Source organism: Osmerus eperlanus, chromosome 3 (genome assembly GCF_963692335.1).
Source record: "Osmerus eperlanus chromosome 3, fOsmEpe2.1, whole genome shotgun sequence".
Classification (NCBI taxonomy): Eukaryota; Metazoa; Chordata; class Actinopteri; order Osmeriformes; family Osmeridae; genus Osmerus; species Osmerus eperlanus.
The window spans coordinates 22,658,466-22,674,404 of record NC_085020.1 but is presented as its reverse complement, the minus strand read 5'-3'; the positions used below and the strand labels follow the sequence as shown (position 1 = coordinate 22,674,404).

Sequence of the window (15,939 nt, the reverse complement as noted above, 5' to 3'; positions counted from 1 at the left end):
CTGGGAGTTGCCGCCTGCAGAGCACCCTCCCTAATGGCAGGTTTAGGCTGCAATTGAATGTCAGCTCTCACTGCATGACTACACACCCATATTATAATTGTAAGTCTTGTTTTAGCCTTGTAATATAGCAGTACTCCATCACTTGTCTTTCAAGTATTCGCATATTATTATCAACGTTCCTAACATACCAGGCCTCCCTTGAAGTAAAACGTAGCTGCATAATGAGTAAGCACTTAAAGTAGTCACAAAATCATAAAAGCAATAATTCGGTCAAAGTGCCTTTCATATACAAACAATCGAGCTACTTTTACGGCAGTGTAAAGCTTCATGCGATGTCGTTAACAAGGAGACGGAGTCAGAGAAAACACACGCACGGTAAACCGTGGAACTTGTTACTCCTGCTTGACAGGACCTCTAACTGCACCCGGGTAGGGTGTTCCTCGGATGGCTACCGTGTCTTTTCTTTACCCCCTCCAGCACAGAACTATTTATGAATACCATCTGCCGGGGGTGATTTGGCTAGAAGGAGGGTGTTGGTACTGTATGTCAGAAGGTCCAACACATTGGCTAAGGTAAGTTAGTTTCATTATATTCGTCTCGATATCTAAATGACAGAAACTCAAGCGACTCTTCGATCTTATGGTGCTTTACAATTCAAAGAACATTTAATTAGATGCGGATCATTTGATCATTTGAAGTTATTTCATTTAGGCGCACGTTTCTTTACGATGCATTATATTTTGTCTCCCGATTGACCAGCAGTATCATTCGGGACCGTAGCCTACTGCTGATTTTAGAAATTAAATATTGTTTCTTTTTACTTCCATCAAAATGCGCGTCCTCTGTTACTGTGCTAGACCACCCGTTATTTCTGTAGGTAGCCTGATTGGATGCGGTGCCTTTGAGAACGCTATGAGAGAGGTATAGGGTACGTTCCTCAACTATTTGTTACCCAGCAACAGTCTCAATGAATGGCTGGCTGAACAAATCCTATTATTTTAAGAATTGACACCATTATTGGATCAGACGCATCCCGCTGAGTAGATTTATCCCAATATTGCTTTCAGACAAAGTGACTCCTGCAACCAGTTTAATTTGTTTTCCTTATAACTTCATATGAAGAGTTTAGTCTGGTGATGGTGGTGCTAGTCTAGCTTTTTTAGCGCTGCATTAAAAAAGCGCCGGCTAAACATATTGTGTCTACGAATGCTGCCATTATCCATATGTTGTGTTCTGCATTTTGGAGTCCTAAACTCTTAGAATTGTATGTATACGGGGGGAGGGGGGGCATTGGTGATCGGTATTCATGTTTATTCCTCCCAGTAACAGATGTCTTTGACACCCGGAGATCCTCTGTACGCACGCGTGCCACCAGCCAGGTCTCCACCCTCTACCTGCATGCGAGGAGCGCACCTGGATCCAACGAGACGGAAGTAGTTCGCAGAGATTGAGGATTAACTGTGCTGACTGTGACAACTAGACATCGGATAACCAACTATTGGAATCTGCACATTTTTGAAGAAGGATTTCGTAAAGCTATAACGCAAGATGTAATTTCATGGACTTTTAAACTTTGAGTGGACTACAGTTCTTATTATGTAACGTCTCACACGGTAAGTGAGTATTACTTTCCGAAAAAGAATGTATAATTGAATTGGAACAGGCTGACAATTGATAAACCAGGATATTCATATTGCCCCGTGTTGGATGCGTAGTAACGTCTATGATGAGAGTGTTTTGGAAAGAGTTACATTATAGTGGCTAGTTCTTTTCACGGTTCATGTGTGGGATGTTGAAGTTCAGTGTGTAAGTATTTCAAGTGTGGTGACATGGCAAACCCTGTCCAACCCACTTTTTAGTCACACAGTCAAAATAAGAACACACCTCTGTTTGTTTGACAGGCACCTACTCACAGGGGTTTGTAAAGTAGCCTAGCATTAGTGGTGTGGTGAACTAACTGTGGTTGAACTTTGTTTCTTTTCCTCAACTTTTCCAAACCAGGACCTCAGCTGATGCAGCCTCGCCACATCTCCAGAAGGATGACAGGCTTCCGCAGGATCCTGAGGAGGAGGTTACACCCTCTGAAGCTGGTCGTCGTCGCCCTGATATTCGTCACGTTTCTGTTCCTGATCCAGTGGGAGGTGGGCAGCCAGGACAGCCAGGAGGAGCCCTGGCTGAGGGAGATGGCTGTGAAGAGGGACGCCGTGCTGGGCATGGTCATGGGGGCCGTCAACAACTTCCGGGACGCCATACCAAAGATGCAGATCAAAGCCCCGGTCAGGCAGCAGGGCAGTGCGGACTCCGAGTCCTGCCTGCCGGGCGTCTACACGGCAGCGGAGCTGAGGCCGGCGCTGGAGCGGCCCCCGCAGGACCCCAACGCCCCAGGGGCTTCTGGGAAGCCCTTCCACAAGGAGGGGCTGAGCGCCGCGGAGCAGAAGGAGAAAGAGCGTGGAGACGAGAAACACTGCTTCAACCTCTTCGCCAGCGACCGAATCTCCCTGAGCCGGGACCTTGGCCCTGACACCAGACCTCCGGAGTAGGTCCCGCTCTCCATCTGACTGCATTCATCTCCTCTGCTCTCAGCAGGGATGAGTGGTGCTTCATGTGTTTTGAGATGGCAGGGCGTTTCCACGCCATCTCTCATTCGTGTTACATTTTGCGTGGTGATTTGGCTTAAGTCAACGGTACCTTCTCAAACGCTCTTTAACCCTTGTGCTGCCTTCGGGTCACAATGATCCGAAGGTTCACAACGAATCGTTGTGCTGCGACAACTTTACCCAATACAAAAACAAATAAAAAGCATTTTCTTTTAACCTTCGCGCTGTGGGGGGGTGTGAGACAGCCCGACGGTTTAAAGAAAATGCTTCACTTTGTTTTGTATGAGGTAAAGTTGTCGCAACATGTGTGTGTGGGGGGGGGGGGTCACAATGACCCGCAGATAACACAAGGGTTAATTAAAAGCATGAATGAGAATGGGACCATTCTGAAAACAATGCAGCGCCCCCTGCTGGTTCGTGTGCAGCCTGGTTTTATTCAGCCAACTGTCATTTAAAAGGGGAACTCTTACTTGTCTTACTGGCTTAATATAAAAGCAAAGTCACATATCGGAAGACCACAGGGGGAAGAATGGATAACATTAGATAATATGTTTCCAACAGACATGACTGCTGGACCCAAACAGCTCTCTAATATTTGCTCTAAGTTATTGAGGAAAATTTCCCTCAAACCACAGGGAGCGTTTTTCTGTCTGAAACATTGTTTGAGCATGTCTGCCCAGTTCGTGTGGCCAGTTGTAGAAAAAAAACCCTAAAGTTTTGCTTGGCTAATTAAACTAGTCTGTGCATGTTCCTCCGGTTTAAAAGGGTAATTTACATAGAATCTATCCCAGTCTGGTGTTGGTTGGCATTTCAAAGTCCTCCCCTCACATCCTAGTGTCACAACTGAAATGGACGCCCCCTCTGGGGGGTCAGTCCTCAGGTGTGGAACTGTGGCTTCACTGCGCCTGCCAGGGGAAGGGGCGGGGCTTCACTGCGCCTGCCAGGGGAAGGGGCGGGGCTTCACTGCGCCTGCCAGGGGAAGGGGCGGGGCTTCACTGTGCCTGCCAGGGGAAGGGGCGGGGCTTCACTGCGCCCGCCAGGGGAAGGGGCGGGGCTTCACTGTGCCTGCCAGGGAAGGGGCGGGGCTTCACTGTGACTGCCAGGGGAAGGGGCGGGGCTTCTGAGAGAGGACCAGCATCTCTGTCCTCTTCTTCCAGATGCATCGAGCAGACATTCAAGCGCTGCCCTCCCCTGCCGACCACCAGCGTGATCATCGTGTTCCACAACGAAGGCTGGAGCACCCTGCTGAGGACGGTAATACAGCGTCCTGCACACCTCCCCCGCCATCTTCCTCAAGGAGATCATCCTGGTGGGACGACGCCAGCGTGGACGGTAGGCAGCCCCCCCCCCCCCCCCCTCCCCGGCCCGCCAGGACCACCCTGCTCTCCGGCTCTGATTTCAGACATCTCGCTGGGGCCAGGCGGCCTCTTTGGTGTGCCATGAAATGTGCAGCAGGGAGCCCAGCTCTGGGGCTGGGGAGAGGGGAGGAGGAGGCCAGGGGGCTGGGGGAGAGGGGAGAGGAGGCCAGGGGGCTGGGGGAGAGGGGAGGAGGCCAGGGGGCTGGGGGAGAGGGGAGGAGGAGGCCAGGGGGCTGGGGGAGAGGGGAGGAGGAGGCCAGGGGCTGGGGGGAGAGGGGAGGAGGCCAGGGGATGGGGGAGAGGGGAGGAGGAGGCCAGGGGGCTGGGGGAGAGGGGAGGAGGAGGCCAGGGGGCTGGGGGAGAGGGAGGAGGAGGCCAGGGGGCTGGGGGAGAGGGGAGGAGGAGGCCAGGGGGCTGGGGGAGAGGGGAGGAGGCCAGGGGGCTGGGGGAGAGGAGAGGAGGAGGCCAGGGGGCTTGGGGAGAGGGGAGGAGGAGGCCAGGGGCTGGGGGAGAGGGAGGAGGAGGCCAGGGGGCTGGGGGAGAGGGGAGGAGGAGGCCAGGGGGCTGCTAGTGAATACTTTCCGAAGCGCAGCTAGCTGGGGTGGTGCTGAGCTGTGAGTCGGTTCTCTCTCGTAAACAGGCCCCCAGGCTGAGCGAAACGAGGGAGAGGGGGACTGGGGGAATGCAGCCCGACTGACACTCTAAACTCTCTCATTTGTTGAGAATGGCCTGCTATTAAGGAGTGTGGAGCAGCTATACCCTGACTCTGTAGCCCCAGAAACTGGTCAGGCACTCTGCCATGCTGGGGATGGTGGCCAGACACCTCTCTCTCTCTCTGTCTCTGTCTCTGTCTCTGTCTCTCTCTCTCTCTCTCTCTCTCTCTCTCTCTGTCTCTGTCTCTCTCTCTCTCTCTCTCTCTCTCTCTCTCTCTCTGTCTCTGTCTCTGTCTCTCTCTCTCTCTCTCTCTCTCTCTCTCTCTCTCTCTCTCTCTCTCTCTCTCTCTCTCTCTCTCTCATCTCTCTCTCTCTCTCTCTCTCTCTCTCTCTCTCTCTCTCTCTCTCATCTCTCTCTCTCTCTCTCTCTCTCTCTCTCTCTCTCTCTCCCTCTCCTCTCTCTGCCTCTTTCACTTGATCTCTCTCTCTCTCTCCTCTCTCTCTCTCTCTCTCTCCTCTCTCTCTCTCTCCCTCTCCCTCTCTCTGCCTCTTTCTCTCTCTGCCTCTTTCACTTGATCTCTCTCTCTCTCTGACTCTCTCTGACTCTCTCTCTGACTCTCGGCCTCTCTCTCTGACTCTCTCTCACTTCATCTTTCTCTCTGCCTCTCTCTCTCTCTCTCTACTCTCGTTCAGTTCAGTTCAGTTCAGTTCAAAGGGCTTTATTGGCATGAAAACAACAATTGTTCATATTGCCAAAGCAACGGTAGAATTACAGAAATATTAATCAATCATGGCCTTATATATACTTATATTTCACACACTCACATACAGAGACACACACGGCAGTTTAACATATACAGTGTATCTACACCACACAGTGTGTACAACTTGTATCCATGTTATTATTATTCAAGTTGGTATATTATTAATGTTGCCAAATAATCGGTATAAATAAATAAGTAAATAGATACACACACACACACATATGTATATATACATATATATATGTATACGCATACACACATGTATACACACCCACACGTATATATACACACGCATATACCCATACCATATACATTACATACGCACATACAGGTTATATAATGATAATAATAATAGTAAAAATCTAATACTAAATTTGAAATTCTGAAAAATTACAGTAAAATTTAAACAAAATATAAAACAAAAATTAAAACATGTTATGTTTTGCCATATTATAAATTGTCCTCATTGTGGCTTTCTCTAAGGCCATGACAGGCTGATACATATTTTTGCTGTTAAAATACAGCAGTTAGGTTTTCTCCCAATAAATAAACCAGTCTCTCTCTATTTGTTACATTTTCAAATTCCTTGTATATGCTGGTAATTTTGGGGAAGTATTTGGTTCGAATGTCTGTATAGTGGTCACATTCTGTTAGGAAGTGGAGCTCTGTCTCACTTTCTCCCTGTGAGCAGACAGAGCACAGCCTCTCTTCTCTGGGCAGCCATGTCTGCCTGTGACGGCCTGTCTCTATGCCAGGCTGTGCTCACTGAGTCTGTATTTAGGTTAATGTCTTCCTTATTTTTGGTTCAGACACAGTGATCAGGTATTCTGCCCATTGTTGTACTGTCTTTTTAGATTCAAATAGCATTCTAATTTATTTTGCTTTAGTGTAACTTCTTTCCAATAAACAATGTACTTTTCTTTTTGCTGTTTTGCTATTTGTTTTGGATTAATAAGGTGGCTGCTAGTCTTGAGGCTCTGTGGGGTTTGGTCTCCTCTCTCTCCCTCTCTCCTCTCTCTCTCTCTCTCTCTGTCTCTGTCTCTGTCTCTGTCTCTGTCATCTGTCTCTGTCTCTGTCTCTGTGTCTGTGTCTGTGTCTGTGTCTGTCTCTGTCTCTCTGCCGATTGTACAGTTAAGAGGGGATGATGGTGTCACCACCAAAGCCCATAGATGAATAGCATATTCTGTTACTGTACTGTAAGTGTAGTTAGAAAGTTTATTGGCAGGGCAGTTATAGAGCGTATGATTGTGTCACTAGTCAGGCACAGAACGTCCCAGCGGTCCCTAACTGTGTTCCCGTTCTGTCGCCAGAGGTGTTGAAGGACGAGTTGGACGAGTACCTGAAGCGTCTCCATATCGTGCGCGTGGTAAGGCAGAGGGAGAGGAAGGGCCTCATCACCGCCCGCCTGCTCGGGAGCCTCCGTGGCCAGCGGAGACACCCTCACCCTCCTAGACGCTCACTGTGAGTTCACACTCCCTGACGTCAGACTGGCTGACTCACTCACCACGCACGCACACGCACCCAGTCCTCACTGGGTCAGTACAAGTGGGGCCTTGTCTTGGGCAAACCTTGACTGTCCTGTCTGTCTGCTTTGTTTAAGAAGGGGACAAGGTCTTTTCGTAGCAAGGATTTAGTTTCTGTCAATCATTGATATCATCTAATAATTCCATCTAATAATCTTATGTTAAGATGCCAAACTATATTTTCAAGCGGTTGTTTTGTCGTTGAGTGTATTTCATACTGTGCCTGGTAAATGACCAAAATTATGTTAGAACTATGCACTTCTGAGCCTTGATTTTCCGCTGCGCTTTCTATATGCGTATTTGCCTGCCACTTTGGATGAAAGCGAAATGAATAAAACGTGATGTTGTACTAACTGTCCACCTTTTTGAAATGTGAACCAGGTGAGTGCTTCAGTGGCTGGCTGGAGCCTCTGCTGGCCAGGATAGCGGAGAACAACACGGCCGTGGTGAGCCCCGACATCACCACCATCGACCTCACCACCTTTGAGTTCATGAAGCCGTCGCCGTACGGACAGAACCACAACCGCGGGAACTTTGACTGGGGCCTGTCGTTTGGCTGGGAGGGCCTGCCAGACCGGGAGAAGCACAGGAGGAAGGATGAAACCTATCCCATCAAGTACAATACACAAGCTATACTGTGGGAATATGCCTTTGTCCATCGGTCTGAGGGGAATGGTCTGCTGAATGTCTGCGTGTTATTCAGTCAGTTTTCCTTTTGCTTTTTCAGGACACCAACTTTTGCCGGAGGGCTCTTCTCAATCTCTAAGGACTACTTCTATCACATCGGGAGCTACGACGAGCAGATGGAGATCTGGGGCGGAGAGAATATCGAAATGTCGTTCAGGGTGAGAGAACACACAGCGGCCCTGCTGGTTTTTCGACAATCCTTCCTTTCACCTGTCGTCTGCGTGAGATGCCTCGCCTTCCAGGTGCGTGTGGAGCAGGTTACCCCAACCCTGTGTGTGTGTGTGTGTGTGTGTGTGTGTGTGTGTGTGTGTGTGTGTCAGGTGTGGCAGTGCGGGGGGCAGCTAGAGATCATCCCCTGCTCCACGGTGGGCCACGTGTTCAGGACCAAGAGCCCCCACAGCTTCCCCAAAGGCACGCAGGTCATCGCTCGCAACCAGGTCCGCCTGGCGGAGGTGTGGATGGACGAGTACAAGGAGATCTTCTACCGGCGCAACCAGCAAGCGGCGCAGATTGCTAAAGATGTACGTCGTGGGGTAGGGTGGAGTAGGTGGGTGGGTGACATGGCGATGTTTTACCCAGAACGTGGATTGTGGTTCCCCCTCTCCTCCTCCTCCTCCTCCTCCTCCTCCTTCTGCTTTAGGACAGAGCCTCAAGGCATTATTAATCCCTCCATAACAGTAGCTCTTTCTCTGGAATGTTTTTCCTCCTGTCTTCCATCCCACATGGTCCTACAAATGTTTTCATTTGTCCTGCAGACCATTTAGCATCCCCCCTCCCCTCCCTCATAATAAGACAAGTCTAGGGAGCCCCCCACACCGGCCTGTCTGTTGGTTGCATGTAGTATGGACTGAGTTGCACGTGCAGACACATTCTACAGCTGGAACAGACAGTTCAAGGCACCATGGCATAAAGCGCATGTTCCTCAGAATGTGTGTAAATAGTTGGTCACTAATAGGTTGGGGCGCTGAGGGTCTGGAGCAGGGTAGCAGACAGGAAGGCTAGGAGGTGTTAAAGGACGTGTACAGGGCGTGTTGTCCTGTGAACTTTTATCTCCAGGCTATTAACAGCTGTCCGGAGGCCGCACCTGCAGGGAGAGGGGTACAGCCTGCAGACCCCTCCCGCTGGGTTCCAACAGTTATCAGTTCGGACGGCTGTTAAGCGCATCCTGTTCATTATGGCTCACATCTGTCAGTAGTCTCTCGGAGGAGTTCAAAGGGCAGTGAGCTTCAACACCCCTAAATACCACACGGTTAGCTTGACAGTTGGGATGTGTCTACGAATTAATTACAATGGTCTAGGTTGTACCTTCCATAATATTCCGAGATATTTTGACTTGGTCTGTCTTGTGGTAAATATCATTTTTTTTCTGCTGCTGCTGCTGCCTTCAGTACCTCACCAGCAACCCCTCAGCCCCAGTCTGCGGCCTACAGGAAGTGCTATTCAAGCCTCTCCTGCCAGTTCAAAGGCTGGCCAGAGTGAATAATGATGTTCCCTGTGTGACAGCCTGCTGCTTGCTGGATGTTTCCACAGAGAGCTTTCGGAGACCTTTCCAGCCGCGTGGACCTCCGCGAGCGTCTGCAGTGCCAGAGCTTCTCCTGGTATCTGAAGAACGTCTACCCTGAGGTGTTCATGCCCGATCTCAACCCGCTCTACTTTGGCTCGGTAAGTTAAGACGCCCACACCCCCCCCCCCCTTCCTTCCTTCTGGCCCCCCTCCTGTTTCCAGAACCGCAGAGTGCTGTGCCTGGTCGATGTGGGTTTCCACCCAGAACCTCCAGAGGATTGTGCTCCAGACCAGAGGAGAGAGGGAGGAAGAGGAGAGAGAGAGGAAGAGGAGAGAGAGGAGAGGAGAGAGAGAGGAAGAGGAGAGAGAGAGGAAGAGGAGAGAGAGGAAGAGGAGAGAGAGAGGAAGAGGAGAGAGAGAGGAAGAGGAGAGAGAGGAAGAGGAGAGAGAGAGGAAGAGGAGAGAGAGAGGAAGAGGAGAGAGAGGAAGAGGAGAGAGAGAGGAAGAGGAGAGAGAGAGGAAGAGGAGAGAGAGAGGAAGAGGAGAGAGAGGAAGAGGAGAGAGAGAGGAAGAGGAGAGAGAGGAAGAGGAGAGAGAGAGGAAGAGGAGAGAGAGAGGAAGAGGAGAGAGAGAGGAAGAGGAGAGAGAGGAAGAGGAGAGAGAGAGGAAGAGGAGAGAGAGAGGAAGAGGAGAGAGAGAGGAAGAGGAGAGAGAGAGGAAGAGGAGAGAGAGAGGAAGAGGAGAGAGAGAGGAAGAGGAGAGAGAGAGGAAGAGGAGAGAGAGAGGAAGAGGAGGGGAAGAGGAGAGAGAGAGGAAGAGGAGAGAGAGAGGAAGAGGAGAGAGAGAGGAAGAGGAGAGAGAGAGGAAGAGGAGAGAGAGAGGAAGAGGAGAGAGAGAGGAAGAGGAGAGAGAGAGGAAGAGGAGAGAGAGAGGAAGAGGAGAGAGAGAGGAAGAGGAGAGAGAGAGGAAGAGGAGAGAGAGAGGAAGAGGAGAGCAGCACCTCTAGCCTGCCTTGAGTGAAGGGGCTGGTGGAAGTCTTGTTTGAACAGCTTGTCTGTTACTGAAAATAGCTTCTTCTTCCCCCCGACCTCCTCCAGGTGAAGAACCTGGGGAAAGACTCGTGTCTGGACGCAGGAGAGAATAACGAGGGGGGGAAGCAGCTCATCATGTACCCGTGCCACGGCCTCGGAGGAAACCAGGTCAGACGCAGCCCGGCCGGCCGACCCTGTCATCCCTCTCCTCCCTCTCCTCTCCTCCCTCTCCTCCCTCTCCTCCCTCCCTCCCTCTCCTCTCCTCTCCTCTCCTCCCTCTCCTCCCTCTCCTCCCTCCCTCCCTCTCCTCTCCTCCCTCTCCTCCCTCCCTCTCCTCTCCTCCCTCTCCTCCCTCTCCTCCCTCTCCTCTCCTCTCCTCCCTCTCCTCCCTCTCCTCCCTCCCTCTCCTCTCCTCCCTCTCCTCTCCTCCCTCTCCTCCCTCTCCTCTCCTCCCTCTCCTCCCTCTCCTCTCCTCCCTCTCCTCCCTCTCCTCCCTCCCTCTCCTCTCCTCTCTCCTCTCCTCTTCTCTCTCTTCCCTCTCTTCCCTCTCCTCTCCTCTCTCTCCTCTTCTCTCTCTTCCCTCTCCTCTCCTCTTCCCTCTCCTCCCTCTCCTCTCCTCCCTCTCTTCACTCTCCTCTCCTCCCTCTTCTCCCTCTCCTCCCTGAACGCAGCACGGTCGTGTGTTTAGTGTGTGTTTCCCTCCCTCAGTATTTCGAGTACTCCACGCACCATGAGATCCGACACAACATCCAGAAGGAGCTGTGTCTCCAGGGGGTGGATGGGGCCCTGAAGCTGGAGGACTGCCAATTCAAAGGCAGGAGCACGTCCGTGGGGCCAGAGCAGAGGTGGGAGGTGAAGGAGGTGAGTCCAGACCCGGAAGCACACAGCCCGCATCGTAAAACCCCACATCGATCACACATCATGTCAACGTTACAAGAAGATAACAAGTGGAGCCCAAATGGCAGGAGTTTATATGTACGGCTCTGGTAGCCCTAACGGGAGAATCCCATCGTCTAACAGTTGGTTTTCCAGTGATGTGAGAGGCTGGATGTTAACATGGTTGTATCTTGTTTACGTAGAACCAGCTGTTCTTCATGCCAGGACTGAACCTGTGTCTGACAGCCCGCCACGGGTCGCCTGCCTTAGCCTCCTGCAACCCCTCTGACCGCTTCCAGCTCTGGGTCTTCACCTGAGGGCGGTCTCCTGTCCCCCCCTGAGGGCGGTCTCCTGTCCCCCCTGAGGGCGGTCTCCTGTCCCCCCTGAGGGCGGTCTCCTGTCCCCCCCTGAGGGCGGTCTCCTGTCCCCCCTGAGGGCGGTCTCCTGTCCCCCCCTGAGGGCGGTCTCCTGTCCCCCCCTGAGGGCGGTCTCCTGTCCCCCCCTGAGGGCGGTCTCCTGTCCCCCCCTGAGGGCGGTCTCCTGTCCCCCCCTGAGGGCGGTCTCCTGTCCCCCCCTGAGGGCGGTCTCCTGTCCCCCCCTGAGGGCGGTCTCCTGTCCCCCCCTGAGGGCGGTCTCCTGTCCCCCCCTGAGGGCGGTCTCCTGTCCCCCCCTGAGGGCGGTCTCCTGTCCCCCCTGAGGGCGGTCTCCTGTCCCCCCCTGAGGGCGGTCTCCTGTCCCCCCCTGAGGGCGGTCTCCTGTCCCCCCCTGAGGGCGGTCTCCTGTCCCCCCCTGAGGGCGGTCTCCTGTCCCCCCCTGAGGGCGGTCTCCTGTCCCCCCCTGAGGGCGGTCTCCTGTCCCCCCCTGAGGGCGGTCTCCTGTCCCCCCCTGAGGGCGGTCTCCTGTCCCCCCCTGAGGGCGGTCTCCTGTCCCCCCCTGAGGGCGGTCTCCTGTACACCTGCAGGATAGACTTGTCCTCAGAGGAACTTTATCAAAAAGCAGTCGGCATACTTTTTAGATTTTTGGATCAAATCTATTTCTTTATTTATTTTTATACTCGGATAACTGAACTACTGCTGGAAAGTTTAGGACTTCAAGAACAAGTACTGTGTGCAACCTCCGGAAGGAAGCATTTGAAAGCTTTTACTTAAAGCTGCAAAACTGACTACTTTTCGTTTTCTTTCTTTTTTTTCCCGGGATTTGGGATGTAATTTATGCCGGTCTACGCTCGCTTTCAGTTTAGTCAAGACTGTCACCTGGAGCTGGGAGCCGATCTTGAATGGAACCGAGGAGATCATCCTTTGAAGAAAACCACTGTGTATTATCTCCTTTAACATTTTTCATTTACTTTTATTGACCTGGGGGCTTCGTATCTATTATTTAGTTAGTTACATACTGGACGTTTTGTGCTTTATTGCCCACACTGAATAATTTATACATCTTTATGTCAACAACTGAAGTGGACACTCAAGAAAATGCAATAGTCTAGGCACCAAAGACGCGCCAATTTCCTTTCTATTTACCGGAATGTTTTATGATCTAGATTATTCAATATGTTTCCCTACTGCCTTTTTATCTGCACGTGTAGCGGACGTGACATGCCTGTTGCAGTGCAGAGAACGCCGCAGGTACAGACAGCCAGCACTAGGGGGCGCCATGGCTCCTCAACGCCGCAATGCCTTTTGATTTCCCCTGATCGTTTTTACGAGCCAGTTCATAAAAATTAGCCAGTTCATAAATATGATTTCAGTGTTTAATAACAACATTGACCTGTAAAACACTTGTCAACATGTACTTGAGTTAATTTCACCACAGCAACCAGTTTATTTGGTTATTCTACTTTTCCCATCTATTATTTAGACAAAAGCTGAGTTGTTCTGTGAAACTTCTTTGAAGTTATTCTCAGTTTTTCTTAGATATTTTTCCAAATAGGATGTTTCTGCCATTCTGGTAGTCATATTGTGATTCTAACATTCTAATCCAGATTTATTGGTTCATAAATAAATGGTGTTGCATTTGTCTGTCTGTACACATCATTGCTCATAGATCAATTTCAGATGTATCTGTAGCCAGGGAATCTCTCTTTACTTTTTTAACAATGTTATGTTTGTCAGTCATAAGTGTTTATTAAATTAAATGTTTTTGTACTGTCAGTCAAATACAAAAGAGATGTCAGTACCTCACATTGATATCATTTTGATGTATTGGGGCTGGCCAGTTTACATAAGCGACAGCGCACTGTTGAATGAGTGGACTATTGAACATGGGCTATATTGTTAAATATGAAATACTGTTTGTCAGTGAAACAAGGTGAAATTTCTGGTTGTGGTATTTGTCTTTAGGTATTATTATAAAAGAAAATAATTTCCATTCATCTACTACTATTCATCCATAACTGTCAAATAAATTCTTGATTTATGGTATTTTCTCTGTCATAAATTGGGTTATTGTCACTTCATTTTCCTGCCAGAAGAGGGCGCGATACCACATGCTCGGACGTGGTTATCCTACTACCTGAATCTGAACCACTGAGGGCACACTGTGGAAACAGCACTGAGGGCACACTGTGGAAACAGCACTGAGGGCACACTGTGGAAACAGCACTGAGGGCACACTGTGGAAACAGCACTGAGGGCACACTGTGGAAACAGCACTGAGGGCACACTGTGGAAACAGCACTGAGGGCACACTGTGGAAACAGCACTGAGGGCACACTGTGGAAACAGCACTGAGGGCACACTGTGGAAACAGCACTGAAGGCACACTGTGGAAACAGCACTGAGGGCACACTGTGGAAACAGCACTGAGGGCACACTGTGGAAACAGCACTGAGGGCACACTGTGGAAACAGCACTGAGGGCACACTGTGGAAACAGCACTGAAGGCACACTGTGGAAACAGCACTGAGGGCACACTGTGGAAACAGCACTGAGGGCACACTGTGGAAACAGCACTGAGGGCACACTGTGGAAACAGCACTGAGGGCACACTGTGGAAACAGCACTGAGGGCACACTGTGGAAACAGCACTGAGGGCACACTGTGGAAACAGCACTGAGGGCACACTGTGGAAACAGCACTGAGGGCACACTGTGGAAACAGCACTGAAGGCACACTGTGGAAACAGCACTGAAGGCACACTGTGGAAACAGCACTGAGGGCACACTGTGGTAACAGCACTGAAGGCACACTGTGGAAACAGCACTGAGGGCACACTGGAAACAGCACTGAAGGCACACTGTGGAAACAGCACTGAGGGCACACTGTGGAAACAGCACTGAGGGCACACTGTGGAAACAGCACTGAAGGCACACTGTGGAAACAGCACTGAAGGCACACTGTGGAAACAGCACTGAAGGCACACTGTGGAAACAGCACTGAGGGCACACTGTGGAAACAGCACTGAGGGCACACTGTGGAAACAGCACTGAAGGCACACTGTTGAAACAGCACTGAAGGCACACTGTGGAAACAGCACTGAGGGCACACTGTGGAAACAGCACTGAAGGCACACGGTGGAAACAGCACTGAGGGCCCACTGTGGAAACAGCACTGAGGGCACACTGTGGAAACAACACTGAGGGCACACTGTGGAAACAGCACTGAAGGCACACTGTGGAAACAGCACTGAGGGCACACTGTGGAAACAGCACTGAGGGCACACTGTGGAAACAGCACTGAAGGCACACTGTTGAAACAGCACTGAAGGCACACTGTGGAAACAGCACTGAGGGCACACTGTGGAAACAGCACTGAAGGCACACTGTGGAAACAGCACTGAGGGCACACTGTGGAAACAGCACTGAAGGCACACTGTGGAAACAACACTGAGGGCACACTGTGGAAACAGCACTGAGAGCACACTGTGGAAACAGCACTGAGGGCACACTGTGGAAACAGCACTGAAGGCACACTGTGGAAACAGCACTGAAGGCACACTGTGGAAACAGCACTGAAGGCACACTGTGGAAACAGCACTGAGGGCACACTGTGGAAACAGCACTGAGGGCACACTGTGGAAACAGCACTGAGGGCACACTGTGGAAACAGCACTGAGGGCACACTGTGGAAACAGCACTGAAGGCACACTGTGGAAACAGCACTGAAGGCACACTGTGGAAACAGCACTGAGGGCACACTGTGGAAACAGCACTCCTGTGGACAAGGTCGGTATTCACACATGGTCTCCCTTCATTTTAATTCAAAGTCATGAATTGTTAAAAAGCAAAAACGTGTATCTAGTCTGAACTCAAAACACATATTGAAACATACCATTTTGTGCAAAAAGCTATTTCACATAGTCAAGATCATAATAACTAACCAAGTTAACAAAATCAGGCACATGTAGCTGTACAGTTCACAACCATAATAGAAACATAAGACAATCAAGACAGAAGTGTTTTTACTCAACACAGAACTGTTTCAGTAAACCACAATAAATACACAATTCATGTCAATATATCATTCATTATAAATACCGAAAATCATAAACACAGCAGAATTACTTAAACTGGATGCAACGTCACGGTTTCGATCCTTCTCAAATGCTTTGGCACTCAGTCTGTCTAGACCACGTTCGAAGCATTGATTGCCTGACAGCTGTACATCACACTCTTTGTTTTGTCAGGAAGGTCTGTTTTGTCAGGAAGGTCAGATAACCTTGCCTGTCTCTAGTCGAGCGCTGAAGCCACGAAACGACACTGTGGACCGTGGTGTCCCCTAGCCTTCCAGGGGAAGGACTGGTGACAGGGTCTTCCACGTGGACGAACATCTGGAGCATGACTTTGAGAGCAAAGTTTATATCCTTCTCTAGTTTATCAGTTTGAATGATGGCGTTCTGTTCTGAAGAATGTATTGTTCTCTGCATGGTCTTTATAAGGTGATGAAAGCGAATGCGTCTGGATTTGGCTGTGTCCTGGTCATATTGATTACTGATATGCGTCTAGGGCTT

The 15,939-nt window shown here is 50.5% G+C and overlaps 1 protein-coding gene across 1 annotated transcript; it reads left to right on the top strand.

The window, feature by feature from the left end:
• The first annotated feature begins 1,307 nt into the window (after positions 1–1,307).
• galnt3 (UDP-N-acetyl-alpha-D-galactosamine:polypeptide N-acetylgalactosaminyltransferase 3 (GalNAc-T3)) lies at positions 1,308–11,413 on the top strand. Its single transcript, XM_062457950.1, is given in 14 exon segments — positions 1,308–1,613; positions 2,002–2,536; positions 3,755–3,854; positions 3,856–3,909; positions 3,911–3,929; positions 6,683–6,783; positions 6,785–6,833; positions 7,277–7,511; positions 7,623–7,740; positions 7,903–8,103; positions 9,113–9,244; positions 10,183–10,284; positions 10,825–10,977; positions 11,196–11,413. Coding segments are annotated over 13 exon segments (1,902 nt in total). The 5' UTR covers positions 1,308–1,613; positions 2,002–2,012; the 3' UTR covers positions 11,310–11,413.
• Positions 11,414–15,939: the final 4,526 nt, after the last annotated feature.